This window comes from Hyposmocoma kahamanoa, unplaced genomic scaffold (assembly GCF_003589595.1).
Source record: "Hyposmocoma kahamanoa isolate Upper Pololo Valley unplaced genomic scaffold, ASM358959v1 120, whole genome shotgun sequence".
Taxonomy (NCBI): Eukaryota; Metazoa; Arthropoda; class Insecta; order Lepidoptera; family Cosmopterigidae; genus Hyposmocoma; species Hyposmocoma kahamanoa.
The window spans coordinates 3,273,105-3,299,945 of record NW_020653415.1 but is presented as its reverse complement, the minus strand read 5'-3'; the positions used below and the strand labels follow the sequence as shown (position 1 = coordinate 3,299,945).

General features: G+C 35.2%; 1 protein-coding gene across 1 annotated transcript in view; it reads left to right on the top strand.

Moving 5' to 3' along the window:
• The first annotated feature begins 829 nt into the window (after positions 1–829).
• Positions 830–26,841, top strand: part of LOC113240139 (T-box transcription factor TBX1-like) — a 46,561-nt gene continuing 20,549 nt past the window's right edge. The window contains exon 1 of the mRNA XM_026477366.1: positions 830–936. Within this exon, the coding sequence (XP_026333151.1) occupies positions 888–936 (49 nt within the window). The 5' untranslated portion in view covers positions 830–887. The remainder of the gene's footprint in view (positions 937–26,841) is intronic.

Here is a 26,841-nt window from a genome sequence, read left to right as displayed (position 1 = left end):
TTTAGTTTCAATTAAAAATGTTATATATCTTATCTTTACGTTTAAATTCATGACATATCATTCATATACTTTTTATAGATGTATTGGTTAACCATTTAAAAAGCTATGCTCTTGGCGACGAAACTTTCCATTATATTTATCTTCCTTTGGAGGTGATCGTTGGTTATAGAGGCAGAATCCTCTTGAGTAGAGTATAGTACTACCACTCAACTTATTTCTACTGCACTGAGACCAGAATGGAAGCAAGAATCAACTCTAAAAATAGAGTTCTATCACAGACATGGAAACTTATGATTTTTGTGTGCATGCGGTAATGTATTTGTGAAATAAGAGACACTTACCATTATCCATCTGTCTTACCGCCTTCCAGTTTCTGTAATATAAAAAATGCTCTACATTCGCCATTGCAAAATACGAAATACAGGTGAATTTTTTAGGAGGGATAAGCGCGGTCATAGGTTTAAATGTGTCTAGAGAAAAATAAAACTTAAATCCGATGCATTTCTTTTTCAGATTGTATAAATAATTCAAGTATAGATAATGAAGTAACCAGCACAAAAACAATTATAAGTATCATCGACCGCGCAGGTCTCCCATAAAGAAGACTAAATCTCAAAATGTAATAAATATAGGTGCACAATTTCACAAAGTAGAAATGCAAAAGCTTCCTTTTGCATATTATAGTTCTTAAACCGAATTACTTATTCGTAAATATGAAAATGAGATAAAGCAGTACATAAGTAGGCAGCAAATAAACAAAGGCTCGTGGGGCGTCAGTGGGCGTGTGCAAGCGCAGGCGGCGACGCGCGCCGACGACAGAAGCGCTCCTCTCGCGGCTGCGCGCGCGCGTGCAAGATTTATCGCGTCGCCGAAAAAATAATGAACTGATGGAGGGACAGGAGTGGCGAGAGTGGCAGCAGCCGCGGCACATCGACGGTCAGTTCCTATTTGTTTATTTTACTACTCTATAGTGTTTCATTCATTTCGTCTGCGACCAAGGGCTCGCAAACGTGATGTCGGTAACTTGTTACTTAGGAAGGAAAAGTTATAAGTGTTCTTCGCAGTGAATTTGAACTTTTATGAGTGTTTCTTAAAGTGAGATCCAGCGCCGAGATCAATGAACAATAAAAGCTTAAGTGAAGAAGTCAGTGATTAGCAAAGGGATATGTAGCAGGAGTCGATCAGTTACAGAAAGTTTTCAGTGTGCGTTCAACATATCTTTAATCTCAAATTAATCTTTTAAACTCGATTTGTTTAAAATATTATACAAAAACAATTTTATTTGAAGTTTGCGCTATTAATCATCCAGTAGTGAAGGTCGGAATTTTAATTGTTTTCCCAAGTTTCAAGTTAGTACAAGTACAGGCGCAACGGTAAAATTGTTATGCTAAGACTGTAATAGATGTAGGCAACGACAGGGTACGTGTTACCCTATTAATGTGTGTCGTTCAAGCTGTCATCAAGGTACGAAATCATTATTATAAAAATTTGGGATTCCATGATAAAAATGATGTTGTCAACGGAATATCTCGCACATCGCTATTACGATTTTGGAGCAATTTTTTTCCTATGAGTTTGGTGAAATTTTTACTCGTCACCTTATACTCCCGACGGTTGAAATATTACTTCATCATCATTACTTTTATAATACCTATATGTTTGTCCGTTCTGAACTAAGATTTATTTCGTGATATCACGTTCCATTTTGAATGCTATGTTCTAAAATGTAATATATAATAACTTTACATCCCCTGTTTGATATTACCAGTGTTTGAGAGTAGCTTTTAGAGCCTCGCAACATTATTTAACACCTAACCCCACTATGGATTACTACCGGAAGGATTTGTTATTACAGTAAAAGTCAAGGTGTGCTATCCCATATATCCTACACCTCTAGCATACCTTTAAGAAATGAACAATATGTATTCTGTGTGCCCAAATTGACAAAAATGATTTTACAATGTATCAAAAATAATAACCTGAAACAAGAATTATGTGCTTACTTACTCATCCGAAATTCCATTCATCCATCCGTCTCCACTCAACCGCATCACATACTTAAGTACCTACATTGCCCACGCGCATCGCACACCGCATTCGATGAACGAAAAATATCTACAGACGCGCCGTGTGACATCGGTTTTATTAGCATTACAAATTGATACCACGCGACATAATTCACTAGATTTGAAATATCAAAAGAATTTTCAATAAAAAGTTGCGAAAAATGATTCTACGTCTATCTGCTTTTATATTTTGTTCGTTGGTAAGTTAGTGAGACAGAAGTAGAAAGAAATATGTTGAGCATAAAAATTGAAGACAGAGTGACTAGTGCGGGTATTTGCAAAATAAAAGTACCCGCGACTGAACCATATGCCGCGAGAGCCGCCGCGCTGACGCTGAAGAGACATTATCACCCAGGTAGTGGGAGTAAGTGGATGCGACTAGATGCGGACGGTGACGTTGGAGGAGGCCTACGCCAAGAGATGGGCTTTCCAATAAATACATATTTTATATTTAAATATGAAACTTCAAACATTTTAACTCAATTTTAATTTTGCATGTTTTGAAAAATTAAATTTATAAGACTTATAATATTATTATTAGCTATTAAGTTATGGAGGCAAAAATAAAAAATAGAAGCAATAGAGCTCTTTGTGTAAGAGTTCGTCCAGGGAAGTACTGCCACCTTACCTATTTCTACCGCTAAATAATGTGAGCATTACTGCGTTCCGCTTTTGAAGGGTAAATAAAGGTGCTGATGAAATTACAGGCACATGGGACTTGTCAACTTATGTCTCAGAGTGACGGGCGCAGTCAGATCTTTGTAATTTAAAGCTGCAATTGTCGTGGACAGGCGTGTCGTTTTCCACCAGGAGCGCAACTTGTTCCTTCCGTCACTTTGTATTATAAAAAATAAATAAAACTAATGAAAATATTAAAACCAAATAAGTACAATTGCACGACATTTAACTCTAAATAAAGAGTAAGGTGTAGCTATTTTTTTTTTATCAGATACCTATTTATATTTTAGTTTACTGCCTGTAATTTTACCGAAAGAGGAATAGCACGGGTTTTAAATAGTTTGCGCTCCTATATCCCACATCTACCTTCTTTCTTATGTTCGAATATTTACTTGTATTTGTGTAGATTATTATTATGATGATATTATGATGAAATTCTCCTACAACATACGACGTTATTATGATTAAAATCATAATAACGTCGTATGTCGTATGATTAAAATCATAATAACGTCGTATGTTGTAGGAGAATTTTTTAAATTTGTAACAGTAGAGTTGTAAAAGAGTTCGTCAAGGGAAGTACTGCCACCTTACCTATATCTGCCGTAGTAGTAGGTACCTAATGCGAGCGTTACTGCGTTCCGGTTTTAAAGGATAACGGTGCTGGTGAAATTACAAGCACATAGGACTTGTCAACTTATGTCTCAGTGACGGGCGCAGAGGGAGTACCCCTCAGATCTTTGTAATTTAAGGCTCTGAGTGGCTTTGCAACTCTTGTGGACAGGCGTGTCGCTTTCCACCATACGCACGACCAGTTCGTCCCGTCACTTGATTTCATAAAAAAAATTAAAGTTGTAGATACCGCAGGTTTCCAAAGTAATTTAAGCATTTTTCTATCATTTCATTATGTGAATAGAAATAACCGACATCCGAAAAATACTACTACTTGACAAAAAAAAATCTAATCGTTCTCAATTCATCCATCTAAAAACTGTGAACAATAAATTTGTAACATAGCAACACGCTTTAAGGCCGTCGAGACCCAAAATATGTCACCGTAGATTGAACGCATCGAGGGTGGGCAGTTTTTGTGATAATTAGAGACCACCTCGGCTGACACTTGACTATGCTTCGGTTTTAATTAATTATTACATTTATTCTTATAGGTATTAAACAAACATGAAAACTGGGCATAATTACGTTCAGTTTGGTGAAATTACACGCTTATCAACTTATGTCTCAAGGTGACGGGCGGGCAAGGTGAAATTATCTCTGAGTGGCATCGGAATTGTCAATTGACAACGTGTCGCTTACCACTATACATATATCATTTTAAAAAAACGCTCTTGGATCCCTATTGGGGTAGGCAGAGACTATCGATCTCCACTTAACACGATCCGGATTTTTATAATACCAACTGAATGACGGGACGAACAAATCGTGCGCCTGGTGTTACCACCACGCCACGCCACACGACACGCCTGTCCATAAGTGTGTCCGTGGCACCTGCGATACAGTGTTTCCCTAGTGCAGGGCTATGAGTGAGTTCGTTATTTATTTTCATTAGGGGTTTCAGTAGAGATGTCCACTTAAAAAAACACATCGATGTTTTCATTTGATGTAAAAAAACATCGAAACTATGCATGAATGTTTGAACACTACAGCAATAGAGTGAGGCTGTCGCTGTAGAGACGTGTTTAATTTAATGATATTGTGTGTTAGTTTTGTAGTACTGGACATTGGCCGATTTCTATTAAAGAGAAGCCAGAAACTTATAAAAGAATATAGTATTGCATCGGTAAGATATACCTTTATGAGTGAAAAAGAAAACTACAAATTAATAGAAATGTTTTTACATTAGACAAATATCATCTTTCTTGTAGGAATGTTTATTTGCGACTGGATATACTATCTAAAATAGACACATTTTCGGAAAAAAAGTTCGGATACATTATTAAATTATTCATTCATACAAGGATGAAATAAACTAGGACCATAAATAGGTACAGGGTCAAGAGCACGTCAAGCTTTACACTTAAGACTTGAATCCAACTCTATGCCGCTTACGATAAGAACGGTCCAAAGCATAAAGTGTCAAACTTGATGTGCTCTTGACTGTACAAACTTATTGACTTACAATTATATGGACGTCGGGTCCGCGCTAAAAAGTGTCCGAACTTATTGGGCGTTAAAATCGTATACAGAGTGTCATTCACGCTCTAGTCTTCGTTTGTTCGACTGACAGCGGAGCAAACAAAATTAGACAGTACTGCGATGACATTACAATTTAAATTCAACGTTTTAGCTTTTTCATGTTCCTTGACATGTCACTACGTTTAAATAGGTTGACTTGGGACATTTTTTTCGTAGTTTTTGTATTAGACCCGTCGTCCATTTGTTTGTAAGTCAATGTACAAACTCTTAATGACTTACTTACTTAAATCAAATTCATATTATATCATACATACAGATACATAGATACAGAGGCACGCCAGAGTTAGAGTTTTCTTTTTTTAATATCTAGTGACGGGACGAACAAGTCGTGCACCTGATGGTAAGCTACACGCCTGTCCATAACAGTTGCGGTGCTACTCAGAGCTTTAAATCGCAAAGATCTGGGGGCACTGCCACTGCGCTCATCACCCTGAGACATAAATTGACAAGTCCCATGTACCTGTAATTTCATCAGTTTACTACCCTGGACGAACTCTTTCACAAGAAGCTCTACAGCTACTAAAAAGAATAAAAAGAGTTTTTACTGATACGATGCTTTTATTTAAAAAAAGTCGATGCGTTGAATAAAATTTCTTTTTGTCAAAACACCGAATCAATCCGATGTGTCGTATAAACATCGAATGGATTTGAAACATCGATGTTTAACGAATGATCGAATATCCCTATTTCAGTGTAGCTGTTTAATACGTACGATTATAACATTGTGACCTCCTATAGCCGCGTAGAGAATTAAAATGACAATTTTATAATATAATTACCGCACAGTTGTACTATTATACATAAAATGCAAACTATGTCAAAATAGACATGTGCACAGTGTGAGCGAGCCAGTGACATTTTTTGTAGTAATTAGCTGACAGCCCGGTCCTCGGTCATTCGAGCAACATAATATTGTCATTTTACTTTCGCTAATTGTTTCAATTATCGTTTGTGCTTGTTGTCTAGTGCGAAAACTGAACATTAATCATAATGACTCGAAAAAATCAAACTCGAAAACATCCTAATTTTTTTAAATCATTAAGATTCAAATAATGCTTATAAAGGAGATAACAATATCATCCTCTCTAGAATAATTAAAATTATAAACATTTTCTATTTTTTCCTTTAAAAGTATATTTAACATTATTATTTATTGTTATGTACTAATATAATCTAAACGTATTTATAAGTATCTTATCTAGATACATATAATATTTATGAATACTTATTGTGTAATGTATTTATGTAGATATTTTTAGTAGTTACGCTCCTTTTGCATATTCCAAATTACATATCAAGCAACGGGATTGCTGACATCACAGCACACTAAAAAAAATTCCTTCGATCCGATTGGATTCGAACCAGCGCCTTCAGCAATCCGTTCTAGACGCTCTGCCATCTAAGCCACGGAATGAATCGGCAGACCTTACGAATCATTCTATGTGATTATTCCAAATTTTTGTTTTTGGTTTTAATTTTTTATTATTTTTATACTTAAAACAAGTAAGACGAAAGTAGTGGTTTTTGAAAGAGAGGAAGATATGACGGATTGCACGATTTTGATTGAAGGAGAGAAAGTGGAAGAAGTGAAAGAGTTTTTGTATTTAAGAGAACGCAGGGTATCAGGTGAATGGTGTTTGCATGCCTTCATGGGCAACCGGAAATTATCTAAAAAGACACAACTGGCTAGGTATTGGGTGATGGTTCCTATACACTTAAGTATGATAGTGAATTTTGGGTTTGGCAAAAGAAGCACGAAAGTTAGAATTAATGCAGTAGAAATGAGAGCTTTGAGAAGTATCAGTGCCTCTGATGGATAAATTACGAAATAGTGTAATAAGAGAGCGTGTTAACTTAATATCTTATATTTATCGTCCATTATCGAAAACATTGATTTTCGTAAATAGTGGCGTAAGTCGAAATAGCTCGTTTTTTTTCGTGTTACAGTATAACATAGGTTTTAAAGTTTATTATGAATAAGCTACCGAGATTTATATTATACCAGTATACGATTCGTCGATTTTGCGTGCCATATACACCGCTATTCCAGAAACTCTTCGAAATTACTCAGGTGGAATGTTAGACTGCAGTCTTTGCAGATTTAAATACAAAATTAATATTATTTATGCTGTAATTAACGTTTATTGATACTCGAATTTAGTAAATACGCAGAAATTTAAAAAAAAATTCGGTTATACTTACATGGTTCAGTGAAAACTTGCTAATTCTGTGAGCGTTACTGCGTTTCGGTTTTGAAGAGTAAGGAAGCTGGTGAAATTACAGGCACATGGGACTTGTCAACCTATGTCGTCTGAGTGACGGGCGCAGCGGTAGTGCGCCTCAGATCTTTGTGATTTAAAGCTCTGAGTGTCTCTGCAACTGTTATGGACAGGCGTGTCGCTTACCACCAGGCGCACGATCCCGTCGCTTGGTATTATAAAAAAAAGCTGCAAAGAGGTTAAAACAATCTTGTATCCATAAAAATTTTGGCCCACAACCTCTTTAGCTACCAGGAAGTACTCGTTAGTTTCACAAAATTATCTAACACAGATAAAAAATACGCCCTTCCAAGATAAGGGTTTCTTTCAAACTGAACGTTTGCAATCTTTATCTAAACGACGGACATGGTAAAACACGTGTTTCAAAAAACATTTCAAAGTGCCACACGCTTGTTTAAACTGTCAATAGTCCTTATTCAATGTTAAGCTTTATCACATTGTGTCACATCGTCATTGTAGTAAGAAAAACAAAACTAACCATATTATGTATGTTATAATTTAGACTACACTCATCTATCAATACCGACTCAAACAATGGACACTGATTTATTTTATATAAGTAAACATTAAATAAACACTTACCATCGTGTGACATATTTATTATCTCGTTGATGTACCATGGGTTGATTCATCCATTGAGTATGAAACCACTCCGAATTAATAACATGGTAAGAAACCGAGACTAAAGACTGAAATTTATTTTATGACAACTTCGCAATAAGCACGACATCGGCAGTTAATTAGTTACAACATTATTCTGATATCAAAATTCAATAATATCGAATCGAAACAAACAAGAATAATAATTCCAAACTTATTTACAATGTTTGTAAAACAATGTGCGCGGGAAAATTATTATTACGCATTGACTGTCTTTTGTTATGCCTGTTTTTTGTCTTTGGATTCCAACGAGATTTTATGATATTCACCAAGGAGACTGAATGTTAATGCATTAATTGATTAAATAAAGTATTTAGTTACTTTTAGTGTGACGGTTGTGTTTTTGCATGTTGTTTAATTATTAATCTACTTAAAAAAAGGAGGAGGTCGTTCCGCTGTATGTATCGATTATCTATGTTTTCCAATTTCTTCGTTAATTATGGACCGATTTTGAAAATTCTTTTTTTATTATTATTATTTATATGCCTTATTTGATCACATTTTGAGATACAGAATATTTTCGAGATATATCGATTTAAGTACAGCGAAAACTTGGTTATATTTTGTTAATGAGTAGGTTTATATTACTGTAATCTAATATAACGATAACAATATAAATGAAACAATCCGTTGTTCTATATTTCATACAATCTTTGATATAGGAAACTCCCTGTACGTAAACCTATCATCAAAACCATAAAGAACACTGCACTCAGATCCACTTTCTTTTTAAGAAAAATATTAACAAATTACAGCTTTAAACTTTTTAACGCTGCCATTAACTCATGGGGACTACTAACATACTACGCTACTAATCTCTGTACTAACTCAACAGTACCAGTACTACCAAGTTAAATCTGCAGCTAAATTATTTTCATTTTACGGCGAAAATGTTAGCTTAAAATTTTTTGAACAGAAAGTGTAAATTGGACGAAATGTATAGAGAATAACAGTTGTGAAAAAAATAACACGTTGCAGACTATGTCTATCTTATCTATAGTCAAAACCGATTATTCGTTATGGGTCTCGTGTGACGATACATCCCTGTGCCTTTTTAGGGTAAAATTAATGACATATATTAGGAACACATGTTTTACCTACACCGGAAATTTTAGTTCCAAAAGCGGTTATTTATTTTGTGAGAATAACAATAAAAGTTTTTTATTAATCTTAACGTTTATTTTTGACTGATACTGTTTAAGAGAATTCATTGGGAACCGAAAGCCAGAGAAAAAGCCATACAGCACACACACAAACTCACAGCTCTACCGTATAACCGGACAAACACTCTTGAGTTTTTAGAATGATGTAAATCTATAGCAATTTCGGATTCAACCTCATAATTTTTTATTGCCTAAATTTATGAATAAATCTAATTTGCACGAAAATACTTCGTATTCAAAACCTCCGAAGGTTTTCAGGGCATTCTCAACAGGGGCAGTTCCTTTAAAGTTTGCCAATACACCGTTTTATGACTGTGTTAGACTTCTGGGAATATTTCATATTTTTAATATTCTCCCTACTGTCTTCTTTGAGAAACCTACTTACGTTCTATACATTATTACTGTACCAGGAACCAAAATAGCCGGAGATCCATTCCGACGCCATTCCCATCCTTTCCGCCATCGTAAAGAATCGATTAGAGCGATATGTCACTCGACAGCGCATTGGCTGACGAGCCCGTACACTCACGAACACCACTTGTGCTCTTCAAACATATCGTGATATTTATACAATCTTAAAGATACGGAAATGTAGGTTAGTGAAGCTTTCGGGTGTATTCTATAATGTTGTAATGTGGGGAACCTTTGAAAGAATTTGTAGATGATGTAGAGTTTAGTTACGTTAGCCCACACGCATTCCGTGGCACTTCAGATATCACTTACGGCATTTCAGGTAAAAAAAAACTACGATTAAACCCAATACAAAAATCTCCAACAAAGGAAAAATAGCTTAATTGGTTAGGGCATAAGTCAGACGTTTACAGCTGCAAAAAATATATTAATAAAGCAATTGCTTTGTCGACTATGGCGCAAAAGATATTTAGTTACCTACCACATCTATAGTTAAACTGGCTTTTTTTTCATAATCTCAAGTGATTGGACGAATAAGTCCCATGTGCCTGTAATTTTCTTAAAATATACAAAGAAATAAAAAGTGTTGAGGACATTAAGTTTCTGCAGGCTGATTTGACGGCTATGGCGCGATGGTGCAAGCACAATAAAATGTTGTTAAATGTAACCAAATGTACTCACATTAAGTTTACAATAAAAATCAATACTGTTTCTTCTCAATATTATCTGGATAATCAAGCACTCAGCGAATCGACTGAAGTGCGAGATTTGGGTGTTCTGATAGACAACAAATTAAGTTCTGGCGCCCACATATAGTCAAGAAGTCGTGGAAAATGCTAGGCTTTGTGAAGCGTACTTGTAAAAATTTTAGAAACGTACACGCAATTTTAACATTGTACAACTCGTTAATTCGGAGCACTCTTGAATATGCGACACCAATATGGAATCCGCACTATCAAATCCATGTAGATAGGATGAACGCGTACAACGCGCATTCACTCGCTTTCTAGCATATAGAAATAAACAATGCCCGTATAGAGCAGACTACGACGAGCGTCTGTTACATTTCAAGTCGGAGACATTAAAGACTCGGAGACAAGTTTTCGACCTAACTTTCCTCTATAAGGTTTTACATAGGCAGGTAGACACGCCCCAAATAATGTCTCAAGTTAACTTGGCAATACCCGGCAGGCTTCCACGTTACCCAGTGCGAAATATATTTTCGGTTCCTGTATCTCGTACTAATATAGGCCATATTTCTCCACTTTACCGTAGCATGAGAACTTTCAATAACGTAAATACAGACGTGGTTGACATCTTCCACGACTCACATTACCTATATAAGTTCAAATGGAACGTAACAACTGCTTTAAGCTCCTAAGACGCCACGTCTCAGGGGTTTTGTTTTATATTGTTTAATAATTTTTTAGATAGTAGTATTTAGGAAATGAAACTATTTTTCCGGATTTAAATCGCGTATATTTGTTTTTTCAAACAAACCGACGTTTCGGGCCCTTTACATGTCCCATGTCAACCGTGATCATGGGACCTCTCGTGATCATGGGAGTTTCATTTCCTATGTGTAACAAACGCGAAAACCTAAAAACTCGATAGTAGTATTTGTTCTTTTTTTTTCTGTACAGTATTTTTATTTCTATTTGCTTTTTAAATTAAAGTTTTTTTTTCTTCGAAAATGCTGTATATGCCTGGAATGGTGCAACATACTGTATAAAAAATTATATGTTATAATATTGAAATTTCTCTATGTTTGTGCCGATGGTGTATTGTAATGGGTCGCAGACGAGAAAACAAATTATTGTATTTCGTGACAGTAATGTATTTCTATAATAATACAATATTGAATGCTCGAGGAATGCTCAAATCTGAATGACTGCTTTCCGTATCTCAACTAGGGTTTTTATACAAATAAAATATATTAGAGAGTAATCAATTAACAATTAACAAGGAATCTAATCATTGCATCACAAGCTGCACCATCTTCTAGAAACTTCGGAATTTAGTAATATCATGTCTTCAAATAACAATTAAATAGCTATAATGTGAAATTGTGGTTTGAGCCACATTACAGTATCTAAATAAATACCACCCTTACCCTTCAAAACCGAAACGCAGTATAATGCTCACATTACTACTTGGCGGCGGAAACTTCCCTGAACGAACTCTTTCACAAGCTCTACTGTTACTCTACTGCTCTGCGTACTCTTCAATCCTGAACGGTACCGCACTTTCGCGGAATAAATATATAGCTCAATATTTTCCAAAAGAACTAAATTCCGCGGCATAGAACTACATACGAAGTACCTGCTACATCAAAAGTTACTACTATACACGACACATTACACGACATAATTTAGTAACAGCAGATTTGAAGGGTGCTGGTGGAAATTAGAGGCGCACGGGACTTTTCGACTTATGTCTCACGGTGACGGTAGAAGTGGCAGCGACTCTCAGATGTTTGAGATTTAAGCTCTGAGTGGCAATGCAACTGTTATGGACAGGCGCTGACCATCAGGCGCACGACTTGTTAACATAAAAAAAACAATACACTACATAATTATAATCTTCTTATAAGCATATAACATACTGCAGCGCTTCTAGAAGCGTCTAATTTCAAGACGTCCTAAAACTTGACGTCGCGGAATGCGCTTAATGGCCTCGCAGCAGTAAACAATACTTGTTCGAAACATCGGTAACCCGAGCGCTGCAGTTTATTCCGGGGATACCACTAAACGTCACTCCGATAAATCGTACGTGACAAAAAATATATCTTTTGGAACACTTAATTACGCGGTAACACGACATGGAAACGGATTTTACTTTGAAATAAAAATGCGAAAGATCGCCTTTAAAGAACCGATTCTGGAAAAAAGTTCTGAAAGATTTAGAGATGAAAACCTTAAAAATCAAATGCTTTAACATCGTATAAAGCACATCGAGCTTAGATAGTTGTATTCAAGTACAAATAAAATAATATGAAAATTTAAATAATGATAATAATAAGTGTGCCGGCCCGATATGGCACGTATTGTTAGCTGGTTCTTGAACCTAAGTCTAATTGACTATAATGCCCCAAATAAAACTTACTAAACTTTTTTCTTCCCATTACAGCCATGGTAAGTAACGAGTTTTTTTAAAATTTGTAGCACGACATAATTCCTTACATAGGTCAGGTTCAAGTTCATACAAGGTTACATAAGTTCAAAATCAAAACATTCGCTTAAAATGTTATCTAAACATAAATTTCCTAAATACGTATTATTAAGAATTTCTTATCATCATTATTATCATATACTGCCTGACTTCACCCACTGCTGGGTATAGGCCTCTAAGTTTCTGTGCCACTCCCTCCTGCGATCCCATGCTAATCTCATCCAGGTTCGTCCCCCAGTTCCTGCGATTCCATCCGCCCAACTCGCCACTGGACGCCCTAAGTTTATTTTAAATTTTTTTTATTTCAAAATGTTGCTATTGTTTCACAATCCATCATGGCTATTAGCTGCATTTGCAATAGCCATAATTGTTGTGTTGTGAACCATATTTATTTTTTGTATTTATTTCCTCGCAAATGTGATGAAAAACGTTGTATGTATCATTGACGGTAAAAAACACAAAACTCGTCAGTAATTTCTTATTTACCCTCATTCTGTATTAAACAATGTACTGTAATGAACCAGACGACCACATCAATTACCTGGTTTCAAACTAAGAAATCCCTGTACTACGTGCACCAGAGCCATCTATAAAACCCTCGGGCCTTTTTTCATCCCTTTACACCCATGGCCGGCAATAAGAAGAAAAAAGGCCTGAGAGTTTTATTTGGGGCATTGTAGTCACTTTAGCCTACATACAATCATACTGTTTACGTGCAAGTGTGATAAAAAAGTATATTTATTTTATTATTATTATTATTATATTATATTAAAAATATTAATTAAGTCTGGATAGAAAAGTCCTCTCCACAACATCTGCATGTTGTGATCTCACTGCAGTGCGTTGTAAGTAATGCGCCAGGGCGGGAAGTGACGACCTGCGCTTGCATTAAATCATAGACACTGTTAAGGTTACCGCACAGAGAGACCGATTGATTCAATGTCTTTTTTTAATTCCGCCTTTCCATCATCAAGGGTCTAGACGCAGGCTGGAATTCCTTCCCTGTGTTGTGGATACTTATTCTAAGGATTCGCATGAAACGTCTCGCTCCTACATTTATATGGCGAACGGCTATGGAGTGGAATTCTCTGCCTGCAGACTTGTTTCCTGAAGGGTATAACTTGGGCCTATTCAAGGCGATTATGAATAGATATTATTTAGGTGTGCATTCTCCATCGTTGAACTCATCGTCACTTTCAAGAGGTCGAATGCACACCTATTTTTAACAAAACAAAAATAAAATAATTCACAATACAATACAAAAAAAATCAAAACCACAACAGCTCAGTGGTTCATTATCATCATTATCTCTAATGATGTCCACTGCTGGACATAGAACTCCCCCAAAAATCGCCATAACGGCCGGTCTTGCACTTCTTGCTTTATCCATCTTGTGGGTGGTCTGTCGACGCTGCGTCTTCCGGTTCGCGGTAGCCACTCGAGAACTGTTTGGCCTAGTGCTAGAATTCCGTTTAATGTAAGGAAATTGCAACGCTTCTCCGACACCATACACTTGTGCTAGAAAATAGTTAAAGCATTATTGACACATACAATGCACACAATAAAAATTGCGCGGCATGGAACTACATACACAGTACCATATCATATATCAAAAGTTCATAGCACATTATACTACATAATTATATACTTTTAATCATCGAGTATACTCGATGCTTTTAATAAACAGATTGAGAGTATAATAATTATGTGGTGTATATATTTTATTAAATTAAATAACTCTCTAGTGTATGCCTTTAATTTATTTTAAAACCTATAATAGCAAATTTTTTTTAAAGTTTATATGGAACTAAAATTCAGTTTATCTTTCAGATAGCTATTGGTTATCGACTTTTTAGGTTTTCGCGATTGTTACAATTACGCGAATATAAATAGCAGTTCAGCTCATTTGAATGAGTAATGAGAGGGAGAAAGATAGTAATACAGAAGTACAAACAAGAAAGATAGACTGTCTAGTCCACGGAAGAATGTGGTCTGTGGTCTAGTCTCTACGGAAACAGTACAAGCCTGTACAAGTTACAGACGAATTCTGCAAGTGTGACATTCTATAATTGGTAGCTCTATATTTTGTTTTTGTCGAAAATTATAATGTCGGGTGAATTACTCATGCCTGCCAGTGTTTTCAGTTTCGGAAATAATGGCTTTGGCATTTAGATGTATTTTCGTTAATAATGTGGTTTAATATCGTTAGTATGTTTAGTCTCTAAAGGTGAAAGTAAAATTACAGGCACATGGGACTTATCAACTTATATCTCAAAGTGACGGGCGCACTGGCAGTGCTCCTCAGATCTTTGCGACTTAAAGATCTGTGTGGCAGTGCAACTGCTATGGACAGGCGCACGATTTGTTCGTCCCGTCACTTGGTAACGTAAAAAAGGCTATTACTCGACGTACCAAAATCTTCTTCTCTCTGTTCTCGATTTCAAATTATCGACTTTTCGCTTTAGCTGAATTTGCTATAGTAATTTGTAACTGCGGTTCTTTGCATTGCGACAGTATGAAAAATGGATATATTTCGATCATTGTATGCACTGCCGGTTTACACACCCCTAAGAGCGTAAAACAAAAACGTAACAAATGCGCCGCGTACGCAAGGCGGGCGCGGTGCGACATCGGAACTAATTGGGCTAATTTATCCCGTCGCATGCGCACGAGACTTATAGCGTGGCTTCGGCTTCGGGTTGCAGTGATTTGTATACGAATTCCATAGAAGTGAGGGAGTTTCGAAATCACATTGAGAGGAAGAGTTTTTCGAAAAAGCATTTTCCTTTTTTTTAATACTAGTTTTTGGTTATTTTTCGTATTCATACAGATGACCCCATCTGTGAGATAGTGAGAGCTGATTCTGATCATCAACTACTTGTAATATGGGAGCCTCTCTAAAAAATATTCATTTATTTAATACGGCGAAATCACCATATTAAACAAATCACATTTATTTAAAATAACATTATCAGCACAACCCTTTGCAACTACTATCCACTCACAATTGTACATAACTTATGTAATCAAAAGAATAATAATAATACACAGTTGACAAACCCTGAAAAATAGAAAAATGTCAAACATTAAGTAAATTATAAAATACAATGAATACAAAAATAAAACAAAAAAGAAAATACAAACGCTGACAACTCTTTAAATTGTTTAAGCTTTGGGAAAATATATTAAAATCAGTGCCAGTACGGATATCATTGTAGAAGCAGCACATGCCGTGTAATGAGTGTATTATTTGATTAGGGACGCATAGATCGAATAGACAGTAAACAATCAGCTGTTACGTACTAAATGTTGCGATTCGTACTCAGCCCGAATAAATTTGGAAGCAGTAGAGTTACTTGTAAAAGAGTTCGTCCAGGGAAGTACTGTTACCGTACCTGTTTCTGCCGCCAAGCAGTAATGTGAGCATTATGACGTTCCGGTTTACGTGCGCGTGCAAAACCGGAGCGCGGTTCACTTTACCGCTTGCCGGCAGAAATAAGGTGGCAGTACTTCCCTCGACGAACTCTTTCACAACGAGCTCTATTACAACTAAATTCTAGAATTTAGATTTTGAAATTAAGGTCTAATTGCATGTCAAGGACCTTTATTATTATCTACAAATTCTACTACTATTTTATTTATTTCATATTCACAAATTCTTACCTGAGTAAAATAGTTACTAACACACTGAGATTCTTGATGGGCTTATAATGTGTCTAGGTAAAAACATATTCTACTACTTACCTAGGCCAAATAGTTCTCAATCTACTAAATAACATCTTTTAACCGTCGTTGACATCAATAACTTGAAGTTGCCTCAATTTTTCTGTAGGTACCTAACTGAAAGCTGGCATTATGTTCTCAACCGATGAATATGCGTCATGGCAGATTTTCCTGTCCAAAATCTTTCCATGACACGTATTATATGAACACTTACAGCAAACGGAATAGAGCTCAGCGCACTTCAAAGTACTCAGTGGAACGTAAGCGCAACTGACGGCACAGCAGCAAACAGTTCCAAATTAAAATATTCCAACAATAAACAAAAGATGAGTTGTTTGTTTTGCTTGAGCTATATCGTGGCCGTGCGAAGACGCGCCTGACGCTGCTGACACCACGCTATAGGGCGTTAGGAGGACGTCTTTTTGTTTATCATGTGATATAAATTAATTCAGAAAAAGTGGTTGAATCTATTCGTAACTGCAACGTACTTCATTCGTTTTATTTAACGTACATTATTTGTGCTTCTTTTTGTATTCTAACATCTATATAATTCGTTGTCCCACGATTTATTTCATTGTTATCATTCTTTACTAGCGTATTTGTTTTGTTCAGAATATGGGCGTTTTTACTAACACGTGGTCTCCCTACAAGCTCCACAAAGAAGTAACAAAACAATAGTATTAAAACCAGCCGTTTAGATTGTCGTAATTTAGAAATTGTTTTCGATCCGACGCCGACGGCCTGTGAAAACAAACTACATAGGTATTCATAAAATTGGACGATATTATAGTTATGAGTTCCATTACGGCGGATGTTATTGGAATCTATCCCATTAATTTGGGAATTTTATTATTTTCAAATTTGATTCGTTCAGATTTTATTTAAAAATAACATATTGCTGTTATGAATGCAGCTGGTATAATATTTTATTATACGCACATACGCATATAGCGGGCTCAGTAATGCGCCTTGAGTTACGCTTAAGTTCAGTACTTATTGTGGTGAATTAAAAACGACTCTTTTAGATTGTTTAGAAAAACAGTCCAAGTCCACGGCGCTAAAGAGATCTCTAAAGGTGCTCACAGATTTGCTCGATTTCTGCCGACCGACACATACAAGTAAATTTGTGAGTAGACAGACGATCGACATCGTATTTTTTGTTGATGAGACAAAATCGAGTAAATGAGTAAAAAAACAAACGATCGACATCGTATTTTTTGTAAATCGACACGTGTCGATCGTCAAAAAATCGAGCAAATATATAAACACCTTATTCGATGACTCAAGTAACAATTAACTAATAATAAAATTTTTAACATAAAAGCTAATAAACTACAAATAAGAAAGAAGGATAAAAAAGCCTTAAATAGTTAAAGTTATATATAACAAATATGCGATTATCTTAAAATAAAATATGACATAAGATTTATCTTCTCAAAGCGTTCAATTGGAAGTGGGTGTTAATGTTAATCCTAATGTAGATCCGTAAATCCTGCATAAGCTGCGCGGGCGCCGCGTATCATCAATTCTCGGTATTTCATACTGGAAGCATCATGACGGCTCGATGGTTTTGGGCTAATTTTGACGATGTTTGGCGTTTAGTGTGAATGATACAATTACACTGAAATTTCATGATTATTTATATAAATAATATAACTTTTTATATAAAAAAAACCGACCGCAATCGTTTGTGAAATGACATCCATTTACCAAGTTTTATTGCAATCGGTAAACGGAAAGTGGATGAAATCCAATAAACTGGATTCATCTCTTAATTTGCCACCCTAAGAGGTGGAATATTTTCTTAAAATTGGAATTGGACCATATTGAGAAAAAAAATACCTGTTTCTTATAAAAAAAGAATCAAATTTTGTGTAATTTTCTACTTAACAAAATTACTTCTGTCTTAGTAATAAGTTAGAAGGGGAATTCATGTAATCAATTTAATGCTGGCCACAGATTTTGACTAAGGAATTAGTAACAGGCGATTTTGTATGCATGCACTTAATTAAACACGTTTGTCTTTATAAAAAGCACACTAAAAATACCTACCCTTACAACATTTGTAACATTTCTCTGCAGCCTCTAAACAATGTTTCTACAAGATTATCATAAAAATCTCCTTATTGGGTTATTAAAATCAGGTCACCTAACACATGTGCACAGGGCTGAAGTTTTGTAAATTTATGCCCCCATTGTTTGTTTTCGTTCGCGAGCGGCCGTAATATCGCTCAGTTTTTTTGTTACATTTTTTCATATACTTGAAATGAATCGCTTGTTTTGTAAAGCGTGAGAATTTCAGCTGGAATGTAATCGATGACTGAGATTTCCTTGTTGGTTATTAACAACTGCAGGTTGTATCTAATCAGCATTACAGGTACTATTTTTATTTTATGTTAAAGAAAAAATCTTCTATTGTCTAATTTGTATTGTGTAACTAATTTGAATGTTATTATTTTTTTATTACGTTTCATTTATTTCATATTGACACATTCTATCAGATACATAGTTATTAAGACACTGAAACCTTTGAGGTGTTTATAATGTGACACATTGTAAATCGGAACCTGACAAGTTAAATTTAAGAATAGTTCCAAACAGTCTACAAAGTACACAATATTTAGAACTTAACATTATTGATTTATTTATTGCAAACAATGTTAGTACAGGCGTTACACAGGTCATTATCAAGTTACAAAACAAACCCCATTGGGGTGTAGCAAATTAATAGTATTCTCGAATAATTAACAAAACCAGAACACAGACTAAAGGTTCTTGAAATGTTATGGAAGAGTTGAAGCGTTTATCACTTCTTTCACATCATCTTATAGGAAAGTCCATAAAGTCTCTCACACTGTAGTAGCACACAATTATCCAAAGGGACTTTAATTTGATTTAAACGTGTTATCATTTTCTTCTGTCTTATGGAGTGTGGTATTTTATTATAAATTAATATATATCTCTAGAATGAGCTTTCTCTAAACATTTCTAATTGGAATAGGTAGTAAGTACTAGTTTTGTATTTCGACGTTCGCTTTTTACAAATTCAAAAATATTTAAATGGTTTTTATCAGACATGACAGTTTCTAATATGTAAATAGACCGAAGAGTTAGAATTTTGTAATTATATGTAAAATGAATAATAATAAATAAAATGCGGCTTTAATTTATGATGCGCAGGCACTTCTCTTATAAAGACACATCTTATATAATAGGTAGGCTAAGTTAATAAATTATTTCTGAATTACATTTATATTTAAAAGCTTGGTATGTAATTAGGTACGAGCTAGAGCGAGAGAGAATGTACTGGTTTTGTTGCAATAAGATGGTATTCGTATTATCCTGTCCTTTACAAATACATTTGCAATGAATGTACAGGCTGGTTGCTTTTTATAAAACGCTTTTATTTCATTATCACAGATCACACTATGGAATTGAAGTCGTAAATCTGTAGGTAATTTATTGAGTATTTTTGGGCTTAGTATATTAGCATTTCTGGCTCCATAGTAGTCAATATACTAGGCACTGTATTAAAAACCCATACATATCAAAAAATGCCTCGTCGGTGCTTGACCTGGCTGAAGACTTTGGAATTATCTTGAAGCTATAGTACAACTAGTTCTGATAATGGATGGTTTATTTGCTTACATTATCATTCATCTATTTCTGCACATCATTTGATGCTATGGGCAGGCGTGTCGCTTACCACCAGGCGTTCGATTTGTTTCACCAGGCCTTCGACTTGTTCGTCCAGTCACTTGGTAACATAAAAAAAGTCTACAGTAATCTATGTTGGATTAAAATTTATTTCACATAGCATGGGTACGGTGACGTTTGAAATTTGAATTTTCTAGGGATATGGTGACGTAAAATCAAATTAACAAAAATCGATTTAAATATCTTATAATTGATAAAGAAGAGAGAATGAATTTAGTGACAATAATTTAAGAGCAAATAATGAACTAAATAAGAAGGATTCGATTATTATATTATCAAGTTACTCAAAAAACTACATAAGAAATTTAAAAAATCAACAATAACCGAACGAAATGTCAACAACAAAGCATAAAATCAATGAAACTTGAATAATTACTCCAAAACTGGTATGCAAAACTCAAGACAAAAGAAATCGACCAGCATGCAAGGTGTATGCACTCGTATTGTAGCGAGATACACAATAGCCGATTCGATTTACCGATTCTATAGTGTCAATCTCTGTGGAAAAGTATTCCATTTTACGCATTATGTATTAAGACTTCTTTATTTTTATCTTCGTCATTTCTATTTCTATACTTAATATACTGTAATTTTTATTTAAAATTACAACTCTAACAAATATTGTTTGTTTCTTTTTCTAAGCTGGTTGAGAAATTAGTTAAAAATAGTATGCATGCAACGTAAACAATGCATTTTTATGGGTATGCTATCTATATAAGTTGCAATAAAGCTCCTTGTGAAAGAGTTCGTCCAGGGAATGCCATTTCGTGCCTAGTAATGTAATGTGAGCTTTACTGCATTCTCTGTTTTGAAGGATAAGCGCGTGTGAATCCGAGACTATACAAATCTAGAAAATTCGGACCCACTTCGGATGTTGATTGCGCACTAAGTCCAATTCAAATCCCAGAAAATATCTATACGAATATCGCTTATACACCTGGAGATATCTGGTGAAATTACAGGCACATGGGATTTATGTCTCAGGGTGACGGGCGCAGGGGCAGTACCCCTCAGATCTTCGCGATTTAAAGCTCTGAGTGGCACTGTTACAGACAGACGTGTAGCTTACCATCAAGAGCACGACATATTCGTCATTGTTGATATTGATATTATAAAAAAAAGATAAAATGATCCCTGTGATATTTCGGAATGTCATTTCTCGGATTCGGAATGGCTGGACTTTCGTTCTTCGTCTCACATCCGTCCGAAACAATCCTGTCAAATAAGTAATACTCGACCAAATTAAAAAGAAGAATGATGCGAATGAAGCTTACAGTGCTTCTTAGATCTTTGCGGTTTAAAGCTCTGAGTGAACATGAACAAAAAAAATTCCAGTAGTCCTGTCGGTTGTATCATGAGTATGAGTATAATTATTTATTTATTCATTTGCAAACAATGTAGGTACAAATATTAATAAGTACATACATACCCCTTTGGGGTGCAGCAATTAATTATTGTTAAAGATAATAATAATAATAATTAGGAACAAATACATATAGCATCTTATAATTAACATTAATAGACTTTGCATCATTAAATACTCTTAAAATTACATACCAGAAGCCGGACTATTTGGGCTTATAGGAGAGTTTATGAAGTGGTAACATCCATTTAACAAGAGAGACCTCAGTTTGGTTTTAAACGTCACTTTCTACTTTCTTGAGGGCGTCTGGTATTTTATTATAAAGTAATATGCAACTACAGAGCGGGCTATCTCTAAACATTTCCAATTTTGGCGTTGGTAATACGAGCTTTCTGTTTCGGCGTGTGCTTTCTACGAATTTAACAAGGTCCAAATGTTGTCTTACAAACATGGCAGCTCCCACGATGTATATAGATGGAAGAATCAACATTTTTTCGTTTATAAAATGTCTTTTGGATGATAAAAAGATCATTTGCTTCGGTGCTACGGCCCCACATAATGACGCCGTAGCGTAGCCACGCATATGCATATGCGTAGTATGTGGAGAGTGTACATTCGCGTTTGGTGTTGGCTCTTAGAACGGTTAGTGCGTACATAAACTTGGACAATTTGATCATTTCAATACGGTTTTTCCAAGTTTAATGTGAATCCAATGTTATATATACCCAATAATGTAAAATATGTTGTTTCTTCTATATTGAGACTATTTGCAATTTTATTTAAATCTAATGATTGCTTTTGATGTGGTCTAAATTGAATTATTTTGGTTTTTTGAAATTTATTTCTAGATCGTGTTTCAGATTTTTTTTAGTTTATTTAGTATTACTTAATTTATTGTACCTATATACATGCAATCGACACATTTTGTACTAATTACTGCGATCTCACGTCGGTCCAGGCAATGTTATGATTGCTGATTGACCGACACATCTGCCAACTGGCGATGGCTACGCCAGCCCCCTGGCTGCCATTGCTGGCATCTGGTACGTTAGTTATGCAATCTACTGTGTCAAAGATTGGGAATTAGTTTTTGTGACGTCACAAGAGGTTATGTATCGATGATATTTTGAATCCAATAGTGCTGGGACTTACAGACCGAGAATCCATAATACATCTTTGTAGATATAAGTCAGAAGGACTTTATTAATTTCCAGAGTATAGTGTACTCAAATTCAATCCACACATTCAAAAGAAAACAAATCTCCAAGTTTTAAGTAAACTGCGCAAATATTCACATATTCATTAATGTTTTCTGCAATAAGGAGTCCCACTTCCGATACTATTCTATGATCTTCGTTAGACTTCCTAGCCACATCTATAAATTCGTGGTATCAAAATTGAATCTTGCGCAGTTCGCGCCCAGAATAGCTATAGTTGGCAGCATCGGTCAATCAGCAGTCACAACACGACGTCAGCTTGACGTTAACGCTGGGACACTAGCAATGCTTTCCTGATGCTTTCCTAGAACACATCAGAATGTAGTGCTGAAGCCATATTGATCATACGTACGCGTTGTTTGTAACTTTAGTTTACTTGTGTTTGGGATTACGTCAGACTTGTTATTAGTTTATATTTTAGAGATTCCTGGTTATGATTAAATCGTCTATTTTGTTTGACATCTATCCGTAATTAAATTAATTAATCCATAAGTGTTTATGCCCCAAACGCTTATAACTTATGCCTTTTTAAGCAGAAACTGATTAAGCGTTATTTAGGTGTGCAGGCTACATCGTCAACCTCATCGTCACTTTCCATCAGGTGAGATGGAGATCAAATGCGCACTTTTAAAAAAAATGTTAGTTTAACGACTAGTTCAAAAAACTCTCTCCTGAATTGTTCTTTTATACTATTTCTACATTTTAAACATTTCGTTTTGGTCGAATATGAAGTGCAATCAGAATGAAAGCGGTAAACAACGAGTTGACGTATACAAATAGATGAAAGAAGATGTACTACATCGTTTAGGATGATGATGGTGATGGATTCCTATACTATACTATACTTGTAGACTTTTTTGCATCAACATTCGATAGCTGTCTAGAATAGTGGTTTAAAAAGCTAAGAAGCGAATGCAAGGTTGACGAATTGTAGACCATACCAATGTTCTCATCAGATTGTTTTAACCAATGAATATCTTGGAATCGCAATCACAATAAAATTTGGCATTTTTCGGAATGAATCTCAGTAATAAATCAAAAAAAGAATCAATTTTGGATTGGGCCACTATTTTTGATGAGCAGCAATTGTACAAGTAGTTATATGAAGGGATATTTAAAATTTTTGTCTTACAATTCCATTCACGAAGTCATGAAAACTGTTTTATTCCTTCCGGACCGAACGGGTTAGACTCCCAGGCTGCTCTCAAGTATTTCACCACCACTCTCGTAATGACGTTTGTCGATCGCCTGCTTAATGAGGCCCGCGAACAATGTTGACGCGGCGCGTGATCAAAGCGTTTTCGCTCCAACACTAATTCGCGGCACTTCTCTATTTATAAGCAGGACGGACATTCGAAGAGATCGTAAGTGAAATGATTCATGATATGTATCATTAGGCATTACCAGACGATGCAAAAAAACGTATTATTGAAATTAGTAGGAGTTAATTTAGCAACGAGGTGCCCATGCTGGTTCTGCTGCTACAAAGTTTGGTTCGAAGCTATTTATTACAGCCTAACGATAACTACTTAAGGTAGTTATGAAATAAGCAAGTTAAATTAGGCACCATTAATGAATAAATTAATTACAAGTGCGTATTTTGTGATTTCTAAATCAGCGAACGAGAAGATGGTCCCAAAACATTAAGTACCATTCATTACTAAGGTAAAGGTATTTCCGATAGATAGCTCTGAAAATTCTTAAAATAGACAATACATTGACGACCGTGAAACATTAGATAAAGATATTTATCTAAATATCGAGGTTTGAAACTCAAATAATAGTTTTGAAATATTTCATTTAATGAAAAAGTCCTTTGTAGTAATTTTCTTTCCAATCAAACGCATAGTCATTCTCGATTACAATAACACGATTAGTGCAACAGACACTGAAGCATCAGTGCGTAATAATGCGTTTGTTTGCGTTGGAGCAATTTGTATCCCCGAGGCGTAAATCAAACGTGTCGTACGACTACCACACGTGGCAGTCCCCGGCCAGGGCTGCCACTTCAAAATTTTTTGCAACAGATGACAACATTCGTGCAAACCGTTATCTCTTTAGTTTTGTGGATAAGAACACAAATCGATGTTGGGGACTTTTTAGTTCACAAATTTTAAATGTCAAAGGTTTTTGATTTATATTTAAAATTTCAAATACACTTAATTTTTTTTTTTCAACTATAATCAGTACATCTATGGACTACAGTAAATGTATGGACAATTTCTTTGTCTGCAAAGTGTATCGCAAAGTTAGTGAAGCCAAGTTATTTTTCTTGCTTTGTTTCAGTCACTAACTAATAATAATACACTATCATTAGCAAACAAACTCTTACTGAAAATGTCAACAAATTACACTTGGAATCTTCATGTACTCAAATTCAATGGATAATTCAAAAAGCAGAAGCACAAGTTCTTCATTTTAGGGGATTCCCCGAACATGTTTGTTCTCTTTCAAGTTGTTGTATGTAGGCACATTTTCTTTGTAGTCGTTGACTAGACATTTAATTCTGTTTTCTGCGCAAATATGAAAAAATACAACAAATAACAAATATACAACAATACCAAGAACACAGCAACGCATGAAATGACCGATTGACAGCTTCCAACAAAAAATAGCCAATCAACAGGCATGATGGACAAATGTCCGTATCACAAACGTAAAAAAAAATATTTCCAGATATATTGTAAGTGTTGCAAAGTTTCACAGATTTTAGCAGTTTTTAGTCCTACGACTAGCAGAATCATCAAATTAAATCTGGTCGCACTACTCCCACATTTAAAAACCAAAATTTTTATGTTTGTAATCATTTTTGTTTATTATCAAGTCAGTATGACTGCAAAGTAACAATTGTAATCCTCAAGTGAAAGTAATAGTGATGACATTTCTTGGATTATTACCCGTATCACCCTTAAAAGGTGCGCAACCGCAGCGGCGCCCGCGTTTAAATTTATAGCTCTCAATCAATGCGGATTTATTGCCGAGGAAGTGCCCGTGCCTTTGCCGCTCCTTTTGTTACAAATGCCCAATTTAGATTTAGATTATAATTGGTCTACCACCTCTAATGTCTCTAGTATACATGTTTATGCCTACGTTTTGAGCAACTGATTAAGTTCTAAGACCTTGGTGACTCTATATAACGTATATTGTTTTGTTATGACTCAATTTAGAATCATACGAGCTTTAATTCATTTTATTGAATATTGTGATATTCTTATAATTATTGTTGGAAAAAACAAACACAAAGAATTTTACCGATCCGACAGGACATTCAAATCACCAACTGAGCTATAGATCGAGTCAGTTGATTTTACGAATTACCCTTATATGCCCATTGCAGATCTTTGAAATGGTTTTAAGCGACTTTCTTGCCGTGGCGCCACCTGTGAGACATTTATGAAAGTTTCTTCACTCGATGAGGCAACAAACGTTAGTTCGAATTCAGTCGCAGCGAAGGAAATTTTCTTTATGTTTATTCCATCTTTGTATTAATAATAAGACCTTTTTAATATACTTTAAATTCTATTGCAATACCTTCTAAATGTTGTCGACACAGATTTCGATACCTACGTGGTCTCATGTCAGTTTAATGAGTAGCCTACGCTTATTTTTGCTGTAATTCTACTAAATTTAAACTCTTAATAATTAATTTCATTTTTAGTAGCAGTAGAGCTCGTCCAGGGAAGTACTGCCACCTTACCTATTTCTGCCGCCTAGCAGTAATCCGAGTATTACTGCTTGAAACTTTGAAATTACAGGCACATGGGACTTGTCGACTTATGTCTCAGACCTTGCGACTTAAAGCTCTGCAATTAATGACTGCAATTGCTATGGACAGATATGTCGCTTAACACCAGGCGCACGACTTGTTCGTCAAGTCACTTACTATCGTAAAAAACTTACAAAAGAATTCTTTTTTGCTTCCACTAAATTTAAAATCCTAATAAATAATTATTTATTTATTTATTCCTCTAATATAGACGATATCCATTTTACTCGTCATATAGTGTTAGAATATCATTAAGATTTACATAATAATAAATCAGCTGCCTATTGAGTGTTCCAATAATTGATGAGAGCATGAGTATGCATTTGGCAAGAGCTGCGAATGTATAAGAGGATTCAGAAGTACGACAGGAAATAGCATCTCCTGTCAATACCTCTAGAATTTATGACCACTTC